This window comes from Leptonychotes weddellii, chromosome 4 (genome assembly GCF_054177405.1).
Source record: "Leptonychotes weddellii isolate Sample4059 chromosome 4, ASM5417740v2, whole genome shotgun sequence".
Taxonomy (NCBI): Eukaryota; Metazoa; Chordata; class Mammalia; order Carnivora; family Phocidae; genus Leptonychotes; species Leptonychotes weddellii.
This window is the reverse complement of record NC_138372.1, coordinates 19,438,554-19,460,874: the sequence shown is the minus strand read 5'-3', so window position 1 is coordinate 19,460,874 and position 22,321 is coordinate 19,438,554. Positions and strand designations below refer to the sequence as shown.

The window sequence follows — 22,321 nt, the reverse complement described above, 5'->3', positions numbered from 1 at the left end:
GTGTTCGTGCCCACCTGGGATGTCAAGTATACGGTATTCTCGCACGTTTGTTAAGACAGCAGGAACAGCAACACAACCCGTGTTCTCAGAAACCCGCACAGGGTCACGGCCAAGCAATGAATCCAGCTTGTTCTCAGGAGAATCTCTAGGTATACTGGTGGGAAGTTAGACTCCTTGGTTAATAGTAGTACTTTATCAGGTTTAACTAGAGAAGGTAAGAATTAGTGTCTGACGTGGATGAATAAATCTGGGGTGGTTTTTTTAAGATTTATTTATTTTAGAGTGTCCATGCATGTGTGTGAGCAGGGGGAGGGGCAGAGGAAGAGAAATCTTCAAGCAGACTCCCCACTGAGCGCAGAGCCTGATACAGGGCTTGATCCCAGGACCCCGAGATCAGGACCTGAGCCAACATCAAGAGTGAGATGCTTAACTGACTGAACCACCCAGGCGTCCCTGAACAGATCTTTTATTTAAAAAATGCAGTTGAGCAGGACGCCTGGGTGGCTCAGTTGGTTAAGTGTCTGCCTTCGGCTCAGGTCATGATCCCAGGGTCCTGGGATGGAGCCCCACTTCAGGCTCCCTGCTCAGTGGGGAGCCTGCTTCTCCCACTGCCTGCTGCTCCCCCTGCTTGTGCTCATGCTATCTCTCTGACAAAATCTTTAAAAAAAAAAAAAAATGCAGTTGAGGGAGGGCTATCTGGCTGGCTCAGTCGGTGAAGCATGTGACTCTTGATCTTGGGGTCATGAGTTTGGGCCCCATGTTGGGTGTAGAGATTACTTTTAAAAAAAAACGGGGTGCCTGGGTGGCTCCGTCGTTAAGCGTCTGCTTTCAGCTCAGATCATGATTCCAGGGTCCTGGGATCGAGCCCCGCATCAGGCTCCCTGCTCAGCGGGAAGCCTTCTTCTCCCTCTTGTGTTCCCTCTCTCGCTTTCTCTCTGTCAAATAAATAAATAAAATCTTTAAAACAAAAAACTTGAGGGGCGCCTGGGTGGCTCAGTCAGTTGAGTGTCTGCCTTTGGCTCAGGTCATGGTCCCAGGGTCCTGGGATTGAGCCCTGTGTTGGGCTCCCTGTTCCGCAGGAAGCCTGCTTCTCCCTCTCCCACTCCCCCTGTTTGTGTTCCCTCTCTCACTGTGTCTCTCTCTCTCAAATAAATAAATAAAATCTTAAAAGAAAAACTTGAAAATGCATTTGAGGGAAATTCAGAACTCGATCCATTTTTGAGTATGCATCTCCAGTTTATGTTCATTTATTTAGCAGTTATTTACATCTGTTCCTGTGTTAGCATGTTCTCTACATCACAAAACATTAAAAAATAGAAATGAGAAAAGATAGGAAAAATAAATATGAAGGCATGGACTAATAATTCTTTTCTGTTTCCCAGTGTACATCTTGTATATTCCCAGGAGTGTGTGCTCGCTTTGGAGGCCACTGCTCAGGGGGATCCCCTAGCCCCACTATAACACCCTCCCCACCGCCCAGTGGCTTATTCCAGAGTTAAGACAAAAGCACCCCACAGGCATCATCCACCTTTGTTCCCTGCCAACCCCCACTGCTGTGATAAAACATTCACAGTTGTGGTTTTCAAACATGTTTTCCTTTTCAGCCCAGCTTTCCTATATATGAATTTGCTTGCTTGCTTCTCATTGCAGCATTTGGCCACTCGGAAACCCCCTTCTGTAGGAGCTGGTAGCCCCCTCTGCCCCCTTTTGTGATCTTGCCCCATTTGGGGCCACAATTAAATGCAGTCGTGGAAGTGAAAACTACTGGCATTCTGCATATGGGCTTGGCCCTCGGGGTCCTGTGCCAAAGAGGAACTCTTTTCTGTATTTTTCTTATTTATTGCTTGTCCCGGAGCATGCTCTTCAGGGTCCTCCTGGGCGGTTCAGCCGGTCTCTGGAGGAAGGCATGGGAACTGGCCAGCAGCTTGTGTTAGCTGCTCAGTGCTCGCCTGGAGAGCGCCATGCGGGGGTATGGAAGCCAGGAGGCCTAGGAGGTGAAGCGGGTCTGGACAGCTCAGTGGAGTGTCAGCAGACCAAGGAAGGACATACTCAGATGTGCTCCCTCGAATCCAGGAGCTCCAGACCGACACTCTCCACTCCCGCCTCAGCTGGAGACTGCGGTCACCGTTTTGTCTATCTCCTGTCCTCTGCTGACCACAGTGCTTGGTTCTGTGACTGCCTCCGTCTAGGAACCAAAGCCCTACCACTTCCAGGAAGTGAGGCCTGTGGTCTCACCTCATGGAACAGGCCTAGACTGACCTTGGAAGCCGAGTTAGTGTCTGCATAGACACAGGTTTCTCTCTGTTACGCTGGATGGGGAGGCTCGCCAACCAGTGCGCACACACTGTCTCCAGTCTAGGAGCTCAGAATATTCCAGACACGGAAGGATTCCATGCCTGGGAGACGGTGTGGGGGTGGAGAACGAACACAGGCTGTAGAGACAGGTACAGCTACGTGATCTGGGTCAACAGGAATGATGCTAACATTCTTACTGTTCGTTACGCGCCAGGCACTGCACTAAATACTTCACCAAGGTTATCGCATTTGATCCTTAGAACAATTCTGTGAGGTAGATAACCGTTAGTTTTATTTTACATATGAAGGAAATGAAGCTTAGTTTAAAAGAACTTGCTCACAGTCACAGCTGATAGGTGGTGAGCTGGGATGCTAACCCAGGCCCACGACTAGTCAGCCCTCCTGAAGCACCTGATCACTCAAGCTAGTTTTCTGACCTTTAAAATCAGGCTGTTGTCTATTCAGAGTTGAAGATTTAGATAATGTTTATAAAGGGTCTGGCACACAGACACATGGTATCTTTCCATTTTTCCCGATGCCCGGATGTCATTTTTATTCTATGGTTTTAGAGTGAAAAAATCCTGGATCGTCACGTGCAACTATCATGCTGCGTCCTACACAGATGACCCAGTCCTGCTCTCTCGAGGTCTTAGAGTTTGGTGGGGGAGGAGGAGGGCGAGGGGGTGGCAAACAGAAGAAAAGGCTCTCAGGGCAGTGTGTTCCGGATCGAGTTCCCTTTACCAAGAGGCAGGAAACACTGTGCTGCCACCATCAAGGTTGGTGGTCTTGGATTCCTTTCTGCACCAACCAGTGAGACACGGATGTTGGGGACTCAGGACTGAACAGAACCCAGTTGGCTCCTCTGTATACCAAAGCTCTGAGGCTGAGGGAGTCAAGCATAAGGTGCTGGGCCCAAACAAGCCAGCCCTCAGTGGCAGGAACCTAGAACCTGAGGAAAGCACTGGTACAATGGCCATCCCTTTTCACGTTGGTCCCCACGAAGCCATTTCCTGTCCACAGTCTGATTTCATGAGATCTTGTCTGAGGTCTTGCAAAGGCTTGTAACGGTTGGCTGGTATCAGAGGTTCCCTGAGAAACAGCAGTTAGGAAGCAGGGTTCCTCCAGCATCTAAAGGGTGTTCCGAAATGTCTCAAGTATTTCTTCATAATCATGTTCATCGTTATCTACAAAAGAGTTCAAGTCAATGATGATCTTTGGCCTTAAGCAGGTTCCTTCCCCTTTTTAGGGCACCGGACAGGGAAGGAGTTGGTCAGGATGCTCTAAGGTCCCTGCTAGACCAGAAACTACAAATTATTCAGTCTGAATACTGTGTAAATACTCCCCTTGCATGCCTCGGGGAGGGTAGTATGTTGGAGATGAACTCATTTTCCTTGCCAGGACTCTGGAGCCCCTGGAAGAGGGACAGTAGGGACCCCCTCTCTTTTTTAAAGATTTTATTTATCTGAGGGAGGGAGAGAGAGGAAGGGAGCACAAGCGGGTGGAGGGGCAGAGGTAGAGGGAGAAGCAGATCCCCACTGAGCAGGGAGCCGGACACGGGGCTCGATGCCAGCACCCTGGGATCATGACCTGAGCTGAAGGCAGACCCTTAACCAACTGAGCCACCCAGGCGCCCCAAGCCCATCCCTTAAAAGCCTCTGTCCAACTGGGACTGCAGAAGGGTCTGTTCGAGGGCAGGGCCTTGCTGCTGTCAGAGGTATAAGCAGGAGCAGAGTAAGCAGGGGAGAAGCAATGACAGGGGTGAACAGGGGCTCACAGGGACTCACCTGGATCTTTTGTGATGGACTTAATGTGCCTGAGGCCCTTCATGTGGGCAGAAACCTTGCTGTATGTATGTGAACTGTCCTTGGCACTCTGTGGCAGGGTCTTCATCTTGGGTTTGGGGAGCAGAAAGGCTTGCGGCAGTTCTGAGACTTCAGAAGACTAAGTAGGAGAAAAAGCAGAAGTCAGCAGGGTACCAAGAAATGGGGCAGCGGAGTCCATGAAATGTAATTTCCTTCAAATGTCACTTCCTCTGCTCCCCTCTTGACTTTCTGTTCAGGGTAGGGCTTCCTGGGACCCCAAGTGTTTTTGTTTCTAGCGCATGAAATGTTCTTGGCAGGGGAGACAGGCCAGGATGAGAGACGAAAGGGCTGGGGGCTAGAGACAGGGTGCCCTGAGTTTCTCCCCAGAGGGGATTCAGTCAGTGTCCTTCACGTCTGCTGCTGAAGGGGCAAAAAGCAGTCACAAAATCTCAGGACAGAGTGCCAGAGCCGAGAGGGGCCCCAGAAGGAGGAGGACTTTTGTTGCACTCCCACCTTAGACCATATGCACACCTGTCCGTTTACCCTCAGGGGACCCTCCGAGGAACTGTTTGAGTTCCCGATGCACCCACGAGGAAACAGGCTCAGAGAGAGTGTGCCGTGTCATGCCTCACACAGGACTGCGAGCTGGGCCAGGGTTCAGATCCGGGACCATGTCCGTGACCTCTAAAGCTCGGGCTCTTGCTCACACACTACGCCTTGGAAAGCAAAGGATGCGGGGCCCCTACTCAGCGGTGGGGAATGCTGACGCGCAGAGAAAAGCTGCAGGATCGAGGGCAGTGGGCAGGGCCTGGGCCCCAAGTCCCTACCAACAGGAGCAAAAGCGGGGACTGAGGTCTCTCCATTTTTTGTCCTAGATTCTCTCCCTGGCTGTCAGGAAGGCCTGTGTTTCAGATGTCCCCGTCCGTTCTCTGTTCTGTCAGAAAACAACTGCCCTCCCCCCTCCTCCACACATGCAAGCCCCTCCTGGGGCCGAAACCGCTCCAGATTCATCTTTCTCACTTCTGCTGCCATCCCACCACCTACCCTCGCGGTACAAAATACGAGTTTCCCCAAGTCCCCAGACAGCGGGCTTGCTACACTTCACACCGTGCTTTTGATGCGGGTCATCTGTCGTCAGCAGAGCCCGCAGCTCGGTGCCCGGGCTGGGCCGTCAGACCCAGTGTCAGACCCCAGCTTGCCGTCTGCTGGCTGTGTGACCTCAGGCCAGCTACCCTCCCTCTCTGTGCCTCTTGTTCTCCCCGCTGTGGGGAGCGCCATCTCTCAGCGCCCAGCTCACAGGGACGTCTGGAGAGCTGTGGGGGGCGATGCCGGTGACGTGCCCGCCGAGGAGCAGACCCTGTGGGTGGCCACAGCTAAGGCCGCGCTGTGAGCGAGTGACCTCACCCCGGGTTCACGGGCGGGAACACGGAGAGCTCAGGCCGCACAGCGAGTGCACTGCGCCCCAAGCGGGTCCTTCCCCGTGCCTGTGACTCGGTTTGGGTCAGTTCAGCGCTCACTGGCACTGTCTGCCCGCCTGGGACCGGGCGGGGTCCCTGTCCTCCCAGACCTCCGGCAGCACACTGGAGACTAGGTGTTGTCCCGCCGCCCGCACCCCTACCTGCACCCCCAGGCCGCGTACCACGTGGCAGTGCGAATACAGGGCGGGGGGAGGCTGTCGCTGCCAGAGGAAGCCTGAGCTGAGCCGTGCCCACTGCAAAGAGGAAGCACATTCTGGCAAAAGGCGCACGCGGAAAGTGCTGAGGCAGGAATCTTGGCGGGAGGAAGCTGTGGGAGTTGCTCTGTGGCTGAGTGTGGACCAGAGTGGGTGGAGGAAGATGGGTCTGGCGGGTGGGGGGGGGTGGGGGCCTGAAGTCAGCCTATAAAGGACCCTCCCTGGACGCCACGCTAGGGGGTTGACATTACCCCCAGGCCATGGGGAGCCACTGAAGGTTCAGAGGATGGGGCCGAGGCCCATCGATGACCAGGGAAGGGCTTGGGAGGCCATTCTGACCACTGTGGGCAGGCGGGGGAGGGGCTGCGGACACGCTTTAGGTGAGCGCTGAGGAAGCCTGAATGAGGGGACAGCCGGGGAAGCTCACGCTCCGGCTCAGGCCTCCCACTTCTGGACTGGGACTCTGGGCAAGTCTCTGGCTCTCCGAGTCCTCACTGTCTCGCCCGTAAAATATGAATCATCACACCAGCATCAGATTGTCAGGATCGCGTGAGAAGAATGGGTGCACAGTGTGTGAGTGTAGAAACTGCAAGTTCTGTACAACTGAGAGCGAGACGAGAGGCAGGACAAGGAACGGGCAGGACCCGCAAGCGACCCTGGCGGGGTCCCCTCCCCACCCGCTTTGGCATATTGGTACCTGGGCACTTTTGTTCTTGCCGCTTTGTTTCTTCTGCCCACCGAGGCCCCGACTTTTGGGGGGCCTAGGAGGAGGGGGTTGGTTCTTGAAGGCTGGTAACTGCCGGAGGGTGTAGTAGAAGGCATCTGTCACCTCCTCTACTGTGGCTACCGGGGGGATCCCAGCTGGCTGGCCAGGTTGCCCCTCGGTCTCCACAACAGTCAGGTCCAGCCACCGGGGAGGGATCTCGAAGCACATCTCAGGGTTGGAGTCGAGGCTGACCACCAAGAAGGGTTCCATGATTTTCTCCTCCAGCCGCAGGCCTGGGAAGGAGGGCAGAGGGTCAGCAGGATGGCTGCTCTCCTTGGCCACCACCTTGACTTCGCAGGGCAGTGAAAACTGGGCCATCAGATCTTCCATGCTGTAGCGCCGATTATCACTCATCTCCTCCACAAAACTACTGGAGACGTAGAGGGGCAGCAGAATCTGGTCTTCATCTTCTACCTCTTCATACTCTTCCTCCGCCTCCTCCTCAGCCTGGTCACTCAGCCGCTGACACACCAAGACATCTATGTCCTGGCCTCCAGCCCCCTGGGCCTGGCCAGACCTCAACACCTCCAGCCTGTCGCCCACAGCCAGGGAGGTGAACCCGGGGCTCTCTACCCATTCGCCCTCACAGTCCTTTGTGGCCACGACCCGGAGCGGTTGGCCTGGCTGGAGAGCACCCAGGAGGTCACAGGCCGTGAGGAACTCTCTCGGCCGCCGCCGCAGCTTGCCCTGATAAGCCCCAGAGACCATGAAGTGTCTGGGCACCTTCCGGCCCTTGGTTGAGACCAGGATCCGCCAGGGTGGTGAGGCCAGGCCATGGATGCAGAGCCGCTGGCCTTTCTGTAAGGAGCCTACCCAAGGGTCGAGGAAGATGGGGGGCCCCCCCGGAGTTTCCAGGATCTCCGTGGGCATAGGGAAGGGGCCTCCTCGGGCCAGGACCTCACTCAGGAGCAGTGGTTGGATGAAGTGGATGTGTTGAGAGGAGGCGGTGACATCTTCCACGTCGACCTCCAGGGTGGAGGGGATCTTGACAACGGTCCTGCGCACTGTGGGGAGGGGAGGTCAGCTCAGGGGGCACCCCACACACCAGCCCAGGGGTGTCCCTGCACCCCAGCAAAGATATCTGGGCTGGCTGACCTCTTCCCTGTTCTGTTCTGCCAGCATTTTCCTATGGCATCAGATTCCTTGCTCACTCTTTTCCTTAACCTCTTTTCAAAAGCAATGATAGAAATTTTTAAACATTTACAAAAGTAGAATAGTATAGTGAACCCCCTACCACCCAGCTTCGGTATTTCAGTCGCGGCCCATCTTCTTTCATTCATACCCCGTCTGTCCCCCTCCACTGGGTTATTTTGAATCAGGACAATCACATGTCATCTTGACCTTTCAGTGTGTGTCTCTAAGAGAAGGGATAAAGTTAAAAACATAACCACAGGGGCACCTGGGTGGCTCAGTCGTTAAGCGTCTGCCTTTGGCTCAGGTCATGATCCCAGGGTCCTGGGATCGAGCCCCGCATCGGGCTCCCTGCTCTGTGGGAAGCCTGCTTCTCCCTCTCCCACTTCCCCTGCTTGTGTTCCCTCTCTCGCTATGTCTCTCTCTGTCAAATAGATAAAATCTTAAAAAAAAAAAAAAAAAAAAATAACCACAATGCCATTACCACATCTAGATAATAGTTGATAATTTGTTAATAGCATCAGATATCTAATTCGTTCAACCACTTTTTATTTTTCTTAAAGATTTTTATTTATTTATTGAGAGAGAGCGAGAGAAAGAGAGCATGAGAGGGAGGAGGGTCAGAGGGAGAAGCAGACTCTGCGCTGAGCAGGGAACCCAATGCGGGACTCCATCCAGGGACTCCAGGATCATGACCTGAGCCGAAGGCAGTCGCTCAACCAACTGAGCCACCCAGGTGCCCCTCTTTCAACCACTTTTTAAACTTTAATTGAATTTTGAATGTAATTTTATAAGCTCCCTTTCCAAATCTTCTCTGCATTTTTGTGGTTTTGGGTTTTTTTAAGGATTTTATTTATTTATTTGTCAGAGAGAGAAAGTGCACGCACAAGCAGGGAGAGCGGCAGGCAGAAGGAGAGGCGGGCTCGATCCCAGGACCCCGGGTTCATGACCTGAGCTGAAGGCAGACGCTTAACCGACTGAGCCACCCAGGCGTCCCTCCTTTCTGCATTTTTAAATAAAGAGATAAAACTGCATCAAGAGGGGCACTTGGGTGGCTCAGTCAGTGAAATGTCCAACTCTTGATTTCGGCTCAGGTCATGATCTCAGGGTCGTGAGATTGAGCCCCGAGTCCAGCTCCTCACTCAGAGCCAAGTCTGCTTGGGATTCTCTCTCTGCCTCTCCCTCTGCCCCTCCCGCTTGCGCTTTCTCTCTCTCTCTCTCAAATAGATGAATGGATCTTTAAGAAAAATAAAAATAAAAACACTGGTTAACGACCTTGGCAACTTGTTTCCTCTCTGGGCATCGGTTAGTACCTGGTTTATAAACTCAGGAGGTGGCTCTGTAAGCGTCCACTGCGTTTGAGCCGTACCACACGGAAGACGGAGGAGTGGCCTCCTTCCTCACAGAGGAAGACTGAGGCTCGGGTGGTGACGTGCCTCAGGTGACAGTGCTGGGATTTTTGCTCTGTGCCAGGTGAGCTGATGTCTGGTTGCAGCTGGGAGATAGGCACATGGGGGTTCATTATACTGTTCTGGTTTTTTTCTTCAAAGTACTTTATGAATTACCTGAACTGCCTCATCATCCAGGGCAGCCCCCACGCTCGACCCACCACTAAAAGCCCTGGTTCCCCAGACTGTGGTCTCTTACTGCCATTTCCCACAAGATGCCAGAGCTCCCTGGGAAAGAGATAACTTCCTCGGGAAGAAATATGTAACAGTCTGGAACCTCTTATATCAGAAAGCAAGAAAAATCTATTCAAGACCATGCAGGTGTGTGTCAAAAGGATTCAGGAGCCAAACTGAAAAGGCTCCCACGGGCCAAGGCAGAGATAATGTGAGCATCAATAATAATTCCAGTGGATTGGAACACTGAAAATATTTCATCTGTGAGTTCATAATGATGATTTAAAAAAAAAAAAAAACCTAAATGATCATACTTGAATGCTAGGAAGCCAATTCATTTTAAAAACTAGTAAACGGGCACCTGGGTGGCTCAGTCGGTTAAGCGTCCGACCACAGTTTCAGCTCAGGTCGTGATCGCAGGGATGTGAGATCGAGCCCCGAGGGAGGCTCTGCGCTCAGCGAGGAGTCTGCTTGAGATTCTCTCCCTCCCCCTCTGCCCCTCCCCAACATGCACTCTCTCTCATCTTTAAAAAAGAACGAGTAAACAAAGTATAGGTCATTTCTTAGGACGGTCTTCCAAACAGGCTGGAGATAGCGTGCAGAGCAGGGCTGGTGAAACAGGCAGAACCCGGCCAGGTCTGCCAGAGCGGAGGGAGAATGGTGCCCTGGGACCTTGACATATATAAACACAATGTCCCATATTTCTCGTACAAGCTAACCAAAGCCGGGGGGGGGGGGTGCGGGAGGGGGGTTGTAGTAGTTTCCTGACTACTAGATGAAGAAGGAACACTAGGATTAAAATCACTATTGAGGTTCCTAGGGCAATCAGGGATCTAGGCAGGGATCAGCAACAGCCACTCACATCACAACTGCTGGCCCATCCCTTGCATATGATCGACACCACGGGGCAAGGTTGGTGCTGTAAGTTAGGCTGGGGACAGACACAGAGCTGGGGGTGGGGGGGGACTCCTTGCCCCACACCTCATGCAGCCATGAGAACTGCCTCTTGGGTCTGGTCAAACCTCTGAGGGCCTGTTTACAGATGTGCAGAAAAGAGCGAACAGCGGGCCTGAGGCTTCTAACCCTGGACAAGCCTGCCTGCAAGGCTGGTCCTCGGCTGGCGCCTGGGGACGTGCTTTAGCGAGTGTTGCCAGCATCCTCTCACTGGTGGGGGTGGTTTCCCGTCCTTAGCCTGTACAACCAGTGATGCTGAACACCTGCTTTCCCCTGGGGGTGGCCTTGGGCCCAACACAACAGGAAATACAGGGGTCAGACGCACGCTGGCTCCATCACAAGGATGCTGGCAACAAAATTCAAAATGTGAGAGAGCCTACAGGACAAATGGCCGAGTCCCTTCGACAGATTAATTATAAGAAAAATAAGAAAGGTGAAACTACAGAGCAACAGGTGTAAAAGGCCGAACAATCAACAGCAGTCTTGTGGCTCTTATCTGGGGCCTGCTGTGAATACACTGGAGAACAATTTATCAGACAGCAGAGGAAGTTCAAACACCAAATAGTGGTATTGGGAGTTACCGTTAATTTTTTTGGTGTGATGATGGTACTGTGTGTCTGTTAAAAAAATTATTTTTAAAAGAGACACACTGGGGGCGCCTGGGTGGCTCAGTCGTTAAGCGTCTGCCTTCGGCTCAGGTCGTGATCCCAGGGTCCTGGGATCGAGCCCCACATCGGGCTCCCTGCTCCGCGGGGAAGCCTGCTTCTCCCCTCCTTCTCCCCCTGCTTGTGTTCCCTCCCTCGCTATGTCTCTCTCTGTCAAATAAATAAATAAAATCTTTAAAAAAAAAAAAAAAAGAGACACACTGAAGTATTTATATGAGAAATGATAGGATACCTGGGGTTTGTTTTGAAATAATCGGGCAGGGTGGGGAGAGATGAAACAGGACATATAGGTCCTGAGTTAATGACTGTGATGTCAGGTGATGGGGTCTGTTACACTACCCTCTGCTTGTATATGTTTGAATTTTTCCATAATGGTTTTCAAGGCTTTTTAAAAATCAGGATAAAGCATTCCCACTTGGCTCTGGAGCCCACCAGCAACTGTGAGCATCTGCTCCCCCGGTGACTGCCAGAGAGCGGAACCTCAAACTCTGTCCCCCAGGGCACCCGTTTAGGCTCTGCTCCGGCTCAGCCTCCGAGCGGCCAGACCTGGGCAGCTTCTGCCTGTTTCACCAGCCCTGCTCTGCTCTGGCCACCAGCCTGTCCTCAGAAACAGCCCATGAAACAGCTAGGGATTCACCCAGTGCCCTTGTCACGCAGACAGGAGGGGACCTTGAGGAACAATGCCGTCCTCCCCAGAGGCAGGAAAATCTGTTTCTCCTGAGCAAATGGTCCCGGTTTTACTCTGTAACTGCTGCTTTGTCCTAGTTACTAGCAAGCGCACAATCTAACTTTTGCCTAATTTTATAAAGAGTGGGACCTCACTCTTAAGGTCCCTCATTTTCCTGTCTCCTTTTACTAACTTCCCACTATTTGGGACTCTTTATTCTGTTATGTACTGGGTAGGCAGCCTGGTCCCTGGGGTACCTTCCATCTGAGCAGCTTCCCAGGGGCCCCTCTCTCGCCCCGCCAACCTTGCCCCACCTGCCCGGACCACTCACTGTGCATGATGGCTTGGAGCTCATACTGGGGCCTCAGGATCAGGGACTGCCAGGGGAGGGTGGAGCAGGTGAAGAGGCGGTCACTCAGGGCTGGGTCTTGCAGGGCCTGGAGCAGGGGCTGAGGGGCACCAGGCTCCCACTCCCAGAAGGGCCCCTTCTGGGCGAGGGGCAGGTGTAGAATGAACTGCTGGGTTTCAGTGTCTAGCACACAGCGGGCATGGTAGGTCCCATGGTAGGCTTCCACATCCTCGAGCAGGAGGGGCTGGTCCCTGGGCACCACCCTGGCCTCTGTGCTGATTTTGTGTGTTGACATGAAGCCAATGGGCAGCTTCCTGGAGCGCTGGGTTGCAGCAGAGAGCAACTCCTCCAAGGTTCTGTAGCTCTGAGGGCCGGTGAGGGGGGTGAAGCAGCCTGTGGGGCACAGGAGAGGGTGTCAAGGCGGGATGGCACCTTGCTGGGTCCAGGGCCACACATACCAGGCCCTGGTCTGCCGGAGAGAACCCCGTCAGAATCCCCCAAAGACAAGCGCCAAGCATCTGGACATCCAGGCTGCAGGGCTGAGGGGCAAAAAGCAGCCAGTGACCATGTGTGAAGGGACAGTGACAGGCAGAGATGGGGACAGTTCCTCCTTACTCGGAGAGGCAAGAACACAGAGGGATTGTCCACAGAGCAGGGATGGACTTCCCAAAAGACACTGACAATGGCCACATCTGCCTACCTCCTGAACCATACCTACCTCCAACTCTGCCAACTTTGCTTCCATATTCCTCACCACCACTCCAATCCCATACATCCAACACCTATCACCCCATGCTGGGGCAGCATTGTCCCCCTCTCTCCCAAATGAGAAACCCAGGAGCTCCTAGCCAAATGACCTCTGACCACCCCCCTTCACCCCACATCCTGTCTGCCAATTCTGGTGGCCCTACTGTTCTTCCCCCATCCACTTCTCCCCCTGTCCCCATTCACGCTTCTCCTGCCACTGTACCAGCCTAAAACAGTCCACATCCAGACATCGCTTCCAGAGTTTTCCTGCCCCAAAACGTCCAGCACGAGTCTAATCAAGGCAACATCACACTAAACCCAGACTGAAGGACATCCAAAAGCACTGGTCTAGACTCTTCAAAAAGTTGATGTCAAGACAAAGGCTGAAGGAGATTAGGAAATCGATATGTAATCTGGGGTCTTCTGGGTGGCTCAGTCAGTTAAGCATCTGACTCTAGATTTTGACTCAGGTCATGAACTCAGGATCATGAGATCAAACCCCACGTCTGCACTGGGTGTGTACGTGCTAAAGATTCTCTTGGGCGCCTGGGTGGCTCAGTTGGTTAAGCGACTGCCTTCGGCTCAGGTCATGATCCTGGAGTCCCTGGATCGAGTCCCGCATCGGGCTCCCTGCTCGGCGGAGAGTCTGCTTCTCCCTCTGACCCTCCCCACTCTCATGTGCTCTCTCTCATTCTCTCTCTCTCAAATAAATAAATAAAATCTTTAAAAAAAAAAAAGATTCTCTCTCCCCCTTTCCTTCCTCCCAACCCGCCTCACACGCGCGCGCTCTCTCTTAAAAAAAAAAAAAAAATGGAGAAGGAAATTCCTATTAAAAAAAAAAGAAAGAAACCGATGTGATCTGGGATTGGTTTCTGGATCAAGGGGAAACCGACTAATAAAAGACATTTATTAGGGCAGCTGTTGGAATTTGAATAGACTAGGTTAGAAAGTAGTATTATATCAATATTAAATTTTCTGAATTTGATCACTGAACTATAGTTTTATGAACAAATGTCCTTGTACTTAGGAGTAATATTAGTAAATATAAGGAGTAACCTTTAAAAGGGTTATCATGTCTGCAATTCATTCTCAAATGGCCCAGGAAAAAATACATATATACACATACACATATAGTAATATATGTTCATGTATGTGCATGTGTGTGGAGAGAGGGAGAGAAAGAAATGTAACAAAATGTTGGTGAACTGGAAAACAATTGGTAACTCTGGATAAAGGGTGTACAGTGGTTTTAGCAAGTCTTCTGTGAACTTGAACACATTTCAGAATAAAAAGGAAAAACCCTCAAAATACAAAATAGAGCACACCACTTGCATATTTAAAACCCTCACTGGCTCCTCGGTGCTCTCCAAGACCAAGCTGTGCCCGTGGCCCCCCAGAGCCCTCTGGCAATCGGCTTCCCGCCTGCCTCCCCACCGCCTGCCCCTCACGGGAACCCAAGCCCTCAGCCGTCCCATTCAGGCCATCACAGGAAGGCATACAAGAAGGAGCCCTCGGACTACACCTGCTCTGTTCTAAGCCCTTCATTCTTGGCAACTCATTGACCCCTCACCTCAAGCCTGACTACCCTGCTCTAGAAGAGTACGCTGAGGCACAGAGCGGTGCCAGGAACCGGCCACGGCTCGTAGCGGGCAGAGCCGGGATTCTCATCCAGGCCGTTGGCTTCAGCGTCCCGGCCCACGGCCCGCTACGCACCCCCCGCAGGAACCGAGCTCTGTCATTTCTGGAGCGCCAGATACGCACGTGCTCCTTCCCGTGTTACTCCCTCTGGGAGTCCTTCCTCCTGCTCAGGTGCCGCCTCCTCCAGGAAGCCTGAACAGACCCCTGAGGCAGGCTCCTCCTGCCAGGAACCCTCTCTAAACTCCGCGTCTACTGTTGCCCTCCTCTTGCTGCCACCCGGGAAGCTCCCGCTGGAGAGGCCTGCACCGGGTGTATCCTGAGCACAGGGCCCGGCACACACGTGTCAGTAAATGTGTGGCGGGGGGATGTGTGAGCAAACACAGACACGAGCACGGAGACAAAGACCTAGAACAAAGGAAGTCCCGGCCAGAGAGGCAGATGTGACCAGAGAGATGGATACGGAGAGGGGGCAGCCACCCCAGGGTAAGGACATCGTGAGACCACTCAGAGGACATCCCTGGCCTTGGGGCAGGGCCGTGGGGGATGGGAGAGTCCAGGTGCAAACGAGAGGGGTGGGAGCGCATGCTGGGCTGGAGGGGGCCAGTGTCCTGGGGGTGGTGGGGGGACACAGAGCTGCCTGTCTTACCAGGGAAGTTGGGGGAGATTTCCATGGTCTGGCCCGTTCCTGGGTTCTTGCAGATCACCTTCTGGAGGCAAACCCGGATGACCTTGATCAGGTCCCCTGTGGAGAGGCAGCACTCATTCCCACAGATCTCGTAGATGGAGCCTGCAGAGAGAGAGATCCAGTTTCCCGGGGGTCCGCAAGGGCCAAGTGCTGGCTGGTCTGCGCCCTGCGCCCCCACAGGCCGCGCTCTGCCTCCGCTCTGCACATGTTCCTGCTGCCCGGGGTGGCCCTCCCTGTCTTTCCCCACCGGAGGCCCCTGGCTCAGCTGGACTCAGGCAGCAGGAACCCTGCCTGTGCCTTCTTTTAGCGCTGGGCAGACGCCTCTGTGAGACACTTCTCTGGCCTTCTCCCCTCCCCATGCCTCCCAAGCGGAGCTCACAGGCGAGGCAGGGCTGGTCCGTCCCAGGACCCCTGCAGCTGCCACAGGCCTCGCCTCTAAGCGTGTGTTGAGGTCCTGGGCGAGTAAGTAGCCCTAAGTCCCAGCTGCCTATGTACGGCTACCACGTCGGGCCCAGAGAAGTGCAGTGACTGCCTGGAGGTCACACACAGCCTGACACTCGCGCTGGTGGGTTCTTCTTCATGTGAATTGTGTTTAAAGGCAGCACGGGTGAAAACGGAGAGCCACTGACAGGGTGGGCGCAGGAGGCAGGGCTCTGGGCTGCCAGCAACAAGCACAGCGGCCCCACTCAACGATTCTAAAGGTGTCTAAAGCAGTGTCCAGAACATAGAAGGTGCTCGATAAAGATCTCCCCCACGGGGTGGACAGGCTCTGTCTGTTGACGCGGGATGGGACAGCGCACATAGGTCAGCCCTGAGGCCACCACCTGACAGCCCCCCAACCCCCCAAACTTCCAAGGCATCCCCAGCACGGCTTTCACAATGGCCCTGAGAAGCTGATGAAAATCCCACACCTTATCCCAGAAAAATGCACATGGTCTCATAAACTGTAGGTCTGTCTGCAGTTTCAGGCGGCGGCCCCTCAGGGCTGGTGCAAATAGCAGCTGGAGTGCTGGGCACCGGACTGCGGATGTGCTTTGCAGTAAAGACCCCTGAGTGCCCTCCGAGGGAGGACCGGTTCCCTGTCCTAAATAATGAGCTGTCCCTGGGTGAGGCTGGGTGGGGTCCTCAGATGATCAGGTCAAAGGGGGCAGAACGGGGACCCCAGCCCAGGGTGTTTGTACAGCGGGAACCCCTCACCACCCAGCTAGCTCCCATTGCTCCCACCCCCTGGCCTCCGCCCAGGGCCTTCTCTCACCAAATGTCCACCACTTCCCACGCCCAGGGTCAGGCAGAATGAGGAAGCAGCCATTGCGACAGGCTACAGTCACAGGATGTCAGCAGGAGCGCAAACAGCAGAGGAGCCTGCAGGGAGCCCCCGAGGAGAAGTCAGCACTTGAACCCACATCTGCCAGATTCCCAAGTGGAGCTGGCCAAACCCAGTGTGTGGTGGCACGTCCTGCCACCTGTGTGGCCCTCCATGTGTCTCCCCCTTGGTGTACGAACTCCCCCTTGGAGCCTCAGAACACTTCACTGGAGGCTGCTGTGGCAAAGCAAGGGAAGAGAAAGAGGGAGCAGACCGGGCAGGGCACCCCGGCATTCGTTTGCTTTATAAGGAAGGAGCCTCTCCCCCTCCAACCAGTCTCCAAGTTCCCTCTTCCTCTGGCGCCTCACCCTCCGAGCAGCTTCCCCTCCCCTCCACTGCCTGTCCATCTCTCCCTTCTTCTCCTTCAGGCAGCAACTAGCCACTGAGCCCCTTCTATGTACCATCCCTGGGAACCACGTAGGCAGATGTGCAGGTGCGCCAGGAGCAGAGGGCAAGCGGGGAAGGAACTGGAGGGAGCAGCGAGTCAAGCTGAGAACTGAAGAGCTGATAGATCAGGTTGCAAAGCCGAGGGCGAAGGGGGCTGGAAGGCGCGTAGACAGGCGTCAAGGGGGAGGAGGGGAGGGCTGACCCGGCACGAGCCCCGATGTTCCGCTTTCCCACGGTCAGACCTCCGTCTGTGCGCACAGCGGTTTCACCCGCGCTTGGCTCGGTTCCACCCACCTGAGTGTCTAAGCTCACTGACTTCTCATCATCACCGTGCGGGGCAATGAGCGCTCTCCCATTCCACGAAAGCAAAAGCCGAGGCCCAGAGAGGTTGACCGTGGCCCCAAGTCACACTTGGGCTTGGGCAGTGGCAGCGTGACTCGGTTGCCGTCGCCCGGGCAGCGCCCCTGCCGCACCACCCAGCGAGAGCCTGGCGGGGGCGGGGGTCGCGGGGTCGCGGCCCCTCACTCACCCTGGAAGTAGACCCCCGAGCAGACCCGCAGCACACGCGGGAGGGAGGCGAGGTCCAGGGCGCAAACGAAGTCCTGCAGCGACACCGGCTCCATGGTCCTCGCGGCTCGCTGGACGCCGACCGAGTGACCGCAGTCCGCGCTCTGATTCCCGCAGCCCCGCCCCGGCCGCCCCGCCCGCGCCGCGCCGCCCCGGCCGCCCCGCCCCGCCCCGGCCGCCCCGCCCGCGCCGCCCCGCCCCGGCCGCCCCGCCCGCCCCGCCCGCGCCGCGCCGCGCCGATGTGGGCGGGGTCGCTCCGCCTACGTGGGCGGGGCCTCTCCGTCTCGGGGCGCGGCGACCTCGCCCGTGCCCTCTGACCGCCTCGGTTTCCTTAGCCCTAAAATGGGCCGCAGTGCCTACCTCTCACCTTGGCGGCGCGACGTCGAAGGTCTAGATCAGGGCCCGACGCCTGGAGGCTCTGACTAAAGGAAGGCTGGTCCCCACGTCCCGGGTTGTCTGTGATGTATCCCATGGTGCGGGGGGGCGGGGGGGGCGCTGATGAGATGAAGGAGAAGCCCCAGCAGACCCCCGGCCCCGACCTGCCCCCGCCGTCCTCCCAGTTAGAAGGAGGAAACGCGGCCGGCCTGGTGTAGTTCTGGGTCTCACAAGAGAGACACAGCCCTGCCCTTTGCGTCTGCGGAGAGAGATGCAGTGTCAGGTCTCCTGACTCCCTCTCCCGGACACTCACGGTCCTCTACCGATGGGGAGCTCACCACCTTTCCAGGACTCTTAGGACATTTCTAGTTAAAATTTCTTCCTTGGGCTAAAGAGAAATCTGCTTAGGCGAGAGCCCTCTTGCTTGGTATCTAACTTTAAACAAATCACTGACTTCTGAGTTTCAGTTTCCTCATATGTAAAATGGGGCAAAGAAATATTTTCTTAGCTGGTTGTGAGGATTAAATGAGATCATTTAGGTATTGCGCAAAATTCTTTATTTCACTTTGTGTCACTATAAAAGTAATAGACTTCTAATCAGAAATAATAAAAGTTTGGGGTGCCTGGGTGGCTCAGTCGGTCGAGCCTCCGACTCTTGGTTTGGGCTGAGGTCATGATGTCCCAGTATGGCATCCAGCTCCGCCTGGGGCGGGGGGTACCTGCCTGAGATGCTCTCCTCTCCCTCTCCCCCTGCCCCTCCTCCTCCCCACCCCTCCCCCTGCTCTCTCTCGCGCGCTCTCTCTCTCAAATAAATAAATCTTTTTTTAAAAAAAGAAATAATAAAAGTTTAAAATAAGAGGAATAAACCCTAATTAAAGACACTTGACAAATTAAACAGAGGGCATTCCAACATACTTATTACTAACACTTGGCTGTTTTTCTTTCTACTCTTTATTGTTTGTGTGCAGATTTTAAACTTTTTAAAATTTACACTAAAGTTGCAAAAAATAGATTTCCCATATATCCCTCAGCTAGTTTCAAATTCCCCTAATGCTACCATCTCACATTACCAGGGCACATTTGTCAAAACTAAGAAACCAGCATTGCTACATTAATGTTAACTAAACTGTAGACTTTACTTGGATTTTATCTGCTTTTTCTCTGATGTCCTTTTTCTGTTCCAGAATCTCAACCAGGATTCCCTATTGCATGTAATCCGCATGTCTCCTGTCCGTGACCCATTCTCAACCTCTCCTGGTTCTTCTTCTAAGCTTGACAATCTTGAGGAGAACTGGTCAGGCATTTTGCAGAATGCCCCTCAACTGGAATTTTTTCCGATATTTTCCTCATGACTAGACTGGGGCTATGGGTTTTCTGGGAGGATACTACCAAGGTGATATGTCCTTCTCCTGGCCTCTGCAAGGGGGCACATGACATGGGCACAGGACTTTTTACTGTGATGGCTTAGCTGAGGCAGTGTTTCCGGGTTTCTCCACTGGAAAGTTGCTATTTTCCACTATCCGTACTCCATTCTTTGGAAACAGGTTGCTAAGTGCATCCCACCGTTAGGGGAAGCTAAGCCCCACTTCCTGGAGTGAGGAACATCCAAATAAATTACTTGGGAGTCCTCTGTAAGAAAGATGTGTCTCTTCTCCCCCACTTATTTATTTATTCAACTATTTGTTTATGTCAGTATGGACTCATGGGTATTTATACTTTGACTTATAATCTAATACTACGTTATTTCTGTTGTTGCTCAAATTGTTCCAGCTTTGGGAGTTCCTTCGGCCTGGTGCCTGGGTCCCTTTGCCATGCCCTCCTTGTTCTGCTTTCTGAGCACTTCCTTACTGTCTGATGCTACAAGATGTTTCAGACTCATCTTGTCTTTTTTCTGCCCCAGCCCTACACGCGGCCATTTCTCCCAGAAGCCTGGTTCCTTTTATTTTTATTTTTTTAAGATTTTATTTATTTATTTGAGAGAGAGAAAGTGCAAGCGCAAGCGGGGGTGGGGGGTGGGGGGAAGGAGGGGCAGAGGGATAAGCAGGCTCCCCGCTAAGCAGGGAGCCCGATGTGGGGCTCGATCCAGGACCCTGGGATCATGACCTGAGCCGAAGGCAGATGCTTAATGACTGAGCCACCCAGGCGCCCCCTATTTTTGTCTTTTTCTTTCTTTGCATAAACATTACAGACATCGCTGCCCACGCCATGACCCAGCTGACATCAGGTCCAGCCCTGACCTTCAGGGAGAAGCTCCTGAGTGGTAACACTCAACAGAAAAATTTAAAACCCTCCCTTGCCCTTGACCTTTATCTTTTCTCAGATTCCTGGGCGCAGAAGTGGACCTACCAAATTAGCAGGCAAAAGCCTTCTACAACCGGCATATTGAAACATTTCCTCGCTGTTACAGTTTTGTGGTTATATATTTATATGTGTAATTGTTTATTTAATGTCTCCTCAGCAATTAGACAGTTGGCTTCTGGAGTTGCTGGCTGGCTCAGTGGGTACAGCATGCCACTGTTAATCAGAGTCGTGAGTTCAAGCCCCACTTTGGGTGTGGAGCCTACTCAAAATAAAATTTAAAAAAAATTTTTTTTAATCCAGAACTTACTGAAAAAAAAAAAAAGACAGTTGGCTTCTGGTGGTCAGAGGTTGGAGTACCAGTCTGCTTTGCTCCCCAGTGTAGCAATCACATATCACAGGGCTTGGCAAACAATAGATGCTCAATAAATCGCTGTTGTTAATGACTCACTGAATGAATGCATGGAGAATGCTTCCTTGAGATAGATCCCTGAAGTGTAATTTCTGGGTCAAATGGTATGCTGGCGTTTATATCTTCTGAGGGCGTATTTCAGTCATGTTGAAATGTTGCTGAGCCTCCAATGGACCCAATAAGAAAAGGAGGAAGGACGCTTGCAAGAGCTGAGAAGAGTGGCACAGAGGTATGCCAGGGACCATGGGGCTACAGGCCCAGGAGGAGGGTATGCTAAGCAGAGGGGATGGGACAGAGGGGGCATTTCTATGTTTCCAGAAACATTGGCAGGTGTGATTCTGTGGGCACCTACTCTGAGCAGGCTCAGTACAAACATACACTCACTTAATCCTCTCTACAAGTAAGCAAGACAGACATTATCATTCCCACTTTACAGGTGAGGAAACTGAGGCTCAGAAGAGGCTCAGAAAAGTATTGCCTGATATCATGCGACAATAAAGTGGGGGAAGCTAGGAATCCTCTTTTTAAGTTTTTATTTATTCATTTAAGTAATCTCTACACCCAGTGTGGTGCTCAGACCCACAACCCTGAGATCAAGAGCTGCATGCTCTTCCACTGAGCAGCCAGGCGCCCTGGGGAGGCAAAGGCTTCTGAGGCAGGCTGGAGGAGACCATGGCAGTTACTCATCTCTTCCCCAGGGGTTTCAGCGGACCAAGTAAGTCTGACAGATTTCTGCTTGGTTTAGTTTGGCCTTGAATTGCATGCAGCAGAGGATGAAGAATAAAAAGATGAGCTTTGAAAATAGACCTGGGCTCAAAGCCTGTCTCCACCACTTCTTAGCTGTGTGACCTCCGGCAAGCTCCTTAACCTCTCTGAGCCTCGGTCCCCTCTGTACAATGGGCACTGGCTGGAGCAGGGTCTTGGTGGAAATGATAGTGTGATGGGCACAGGGCACGTGCCAGGTGCTCAACATCCGTTCTTATTATTGCTTTCTGAGGGTCTCATCTCATTTACTTCTCTTAATTCCCTGCTTTCTAGTTTAGGAAAATGAGATTCTGAGTGGGAAACAGTCCTCCTTGCTGTTACACAGCATGCAAATGGAGGAACTGGGATTGGAAGCTGGGCCTGGCCTGAGGTAGCCTTGGCCCCAGCCCTTTGCACTTTTCCCAGCCCCGGAGCACCAGCCTGGATCTCTGGCTCCTCAGGAGTTGAGTGGGGTGTGGAGAGGTGGGGGGGAGGGGGGGGAGGAGGGGCGGGCAGGCCGGGGGAAGTGGGGAGGAGGCCAGAGGAGAGGCCTGCCACAACCCAGAACTGGAGTTCCTCATTTCTATAAGTTTCACAGTTTTCCGTGTCGGAGGATGAATGGCTCCAGGCTTCCTGTGGTCACAGCAGTAGGGTGACTCAAGGTGACTGGGGGTGGGGGGTGGGGGCTGGGTCCCTGCCTGCTTTGCTGGCACCAAACACTCTTGCACCTGGTCCCACACGGCCTTTCCAGGGGCGGGGTCCTTCCCAGGAGGGGAATGCAGCATCTGTCGGGGGTTGTGACAGCATCCGGCTGTCCACTTATGTCCACCAGCATGGCCCGTTGGCCAAGGGGGGCGCTGGTGGAAAACACGATAGCAGTCAGGGGCTTTTGGTGCTGTGGGCTTCTGCCTCTTGGCACAGGCCCCCTGGCCGCTCTGAGGTGCCCCTTCCCAAGTCCAAGGCGCCTGTGGGCTTTGGGGTGCCCACCGCACAGTTACACACCCGCTTGTAGGCTCAGGCTTGGAAGCTGTCACGCTCCAGGTCAGCAGAGACAAGTGCCCAAAACTCACAAATGAAACCAGAATTACTCACGGCACTGGCAACCCCAGAGACGCGAAGGGCGATCTGTTGTCTTTTCCCAGTTTTCTAGAGTTTCTAGAACATGGTTTGTAAGGATAATAT

General features: G+C 53.5%; 1 protein-coding gene across 1 annotated transcript; it reads right to left on the bottom strand.

The window, feature by feature from the left end:
* Positions 1-1,231: 1,231 nt before the first annotated feature.
* Positions 1,232-17,400, bottom strand: THEMIS2 (thymocyte selection associated family member 2). Its single transcript, XM_081817866.1, has 6 exons — positions 17,273-17,400; positions 14,955-15,095; positions 11,906-12,316; positions 6,467-7,539; positions 4,080-4,236; positions 1,232-3,479 (listed from the first exon to the last, which is right to left on the bottom strand). The coding sequence occupies exons 1-6, from the start codon at positions 17,364-17,366 to the stop codon at positions 3,424-3,426; spliced, it is 1,932 nt and encodes a 643-aa protein (XP_081673992.1). The 5' UTR covers positions 17,367-17,400; the 3' UTR covers positions 1,232-3,423.
* Positions 17,401-22,321: the final 4,921 nt, after the last annotated feature.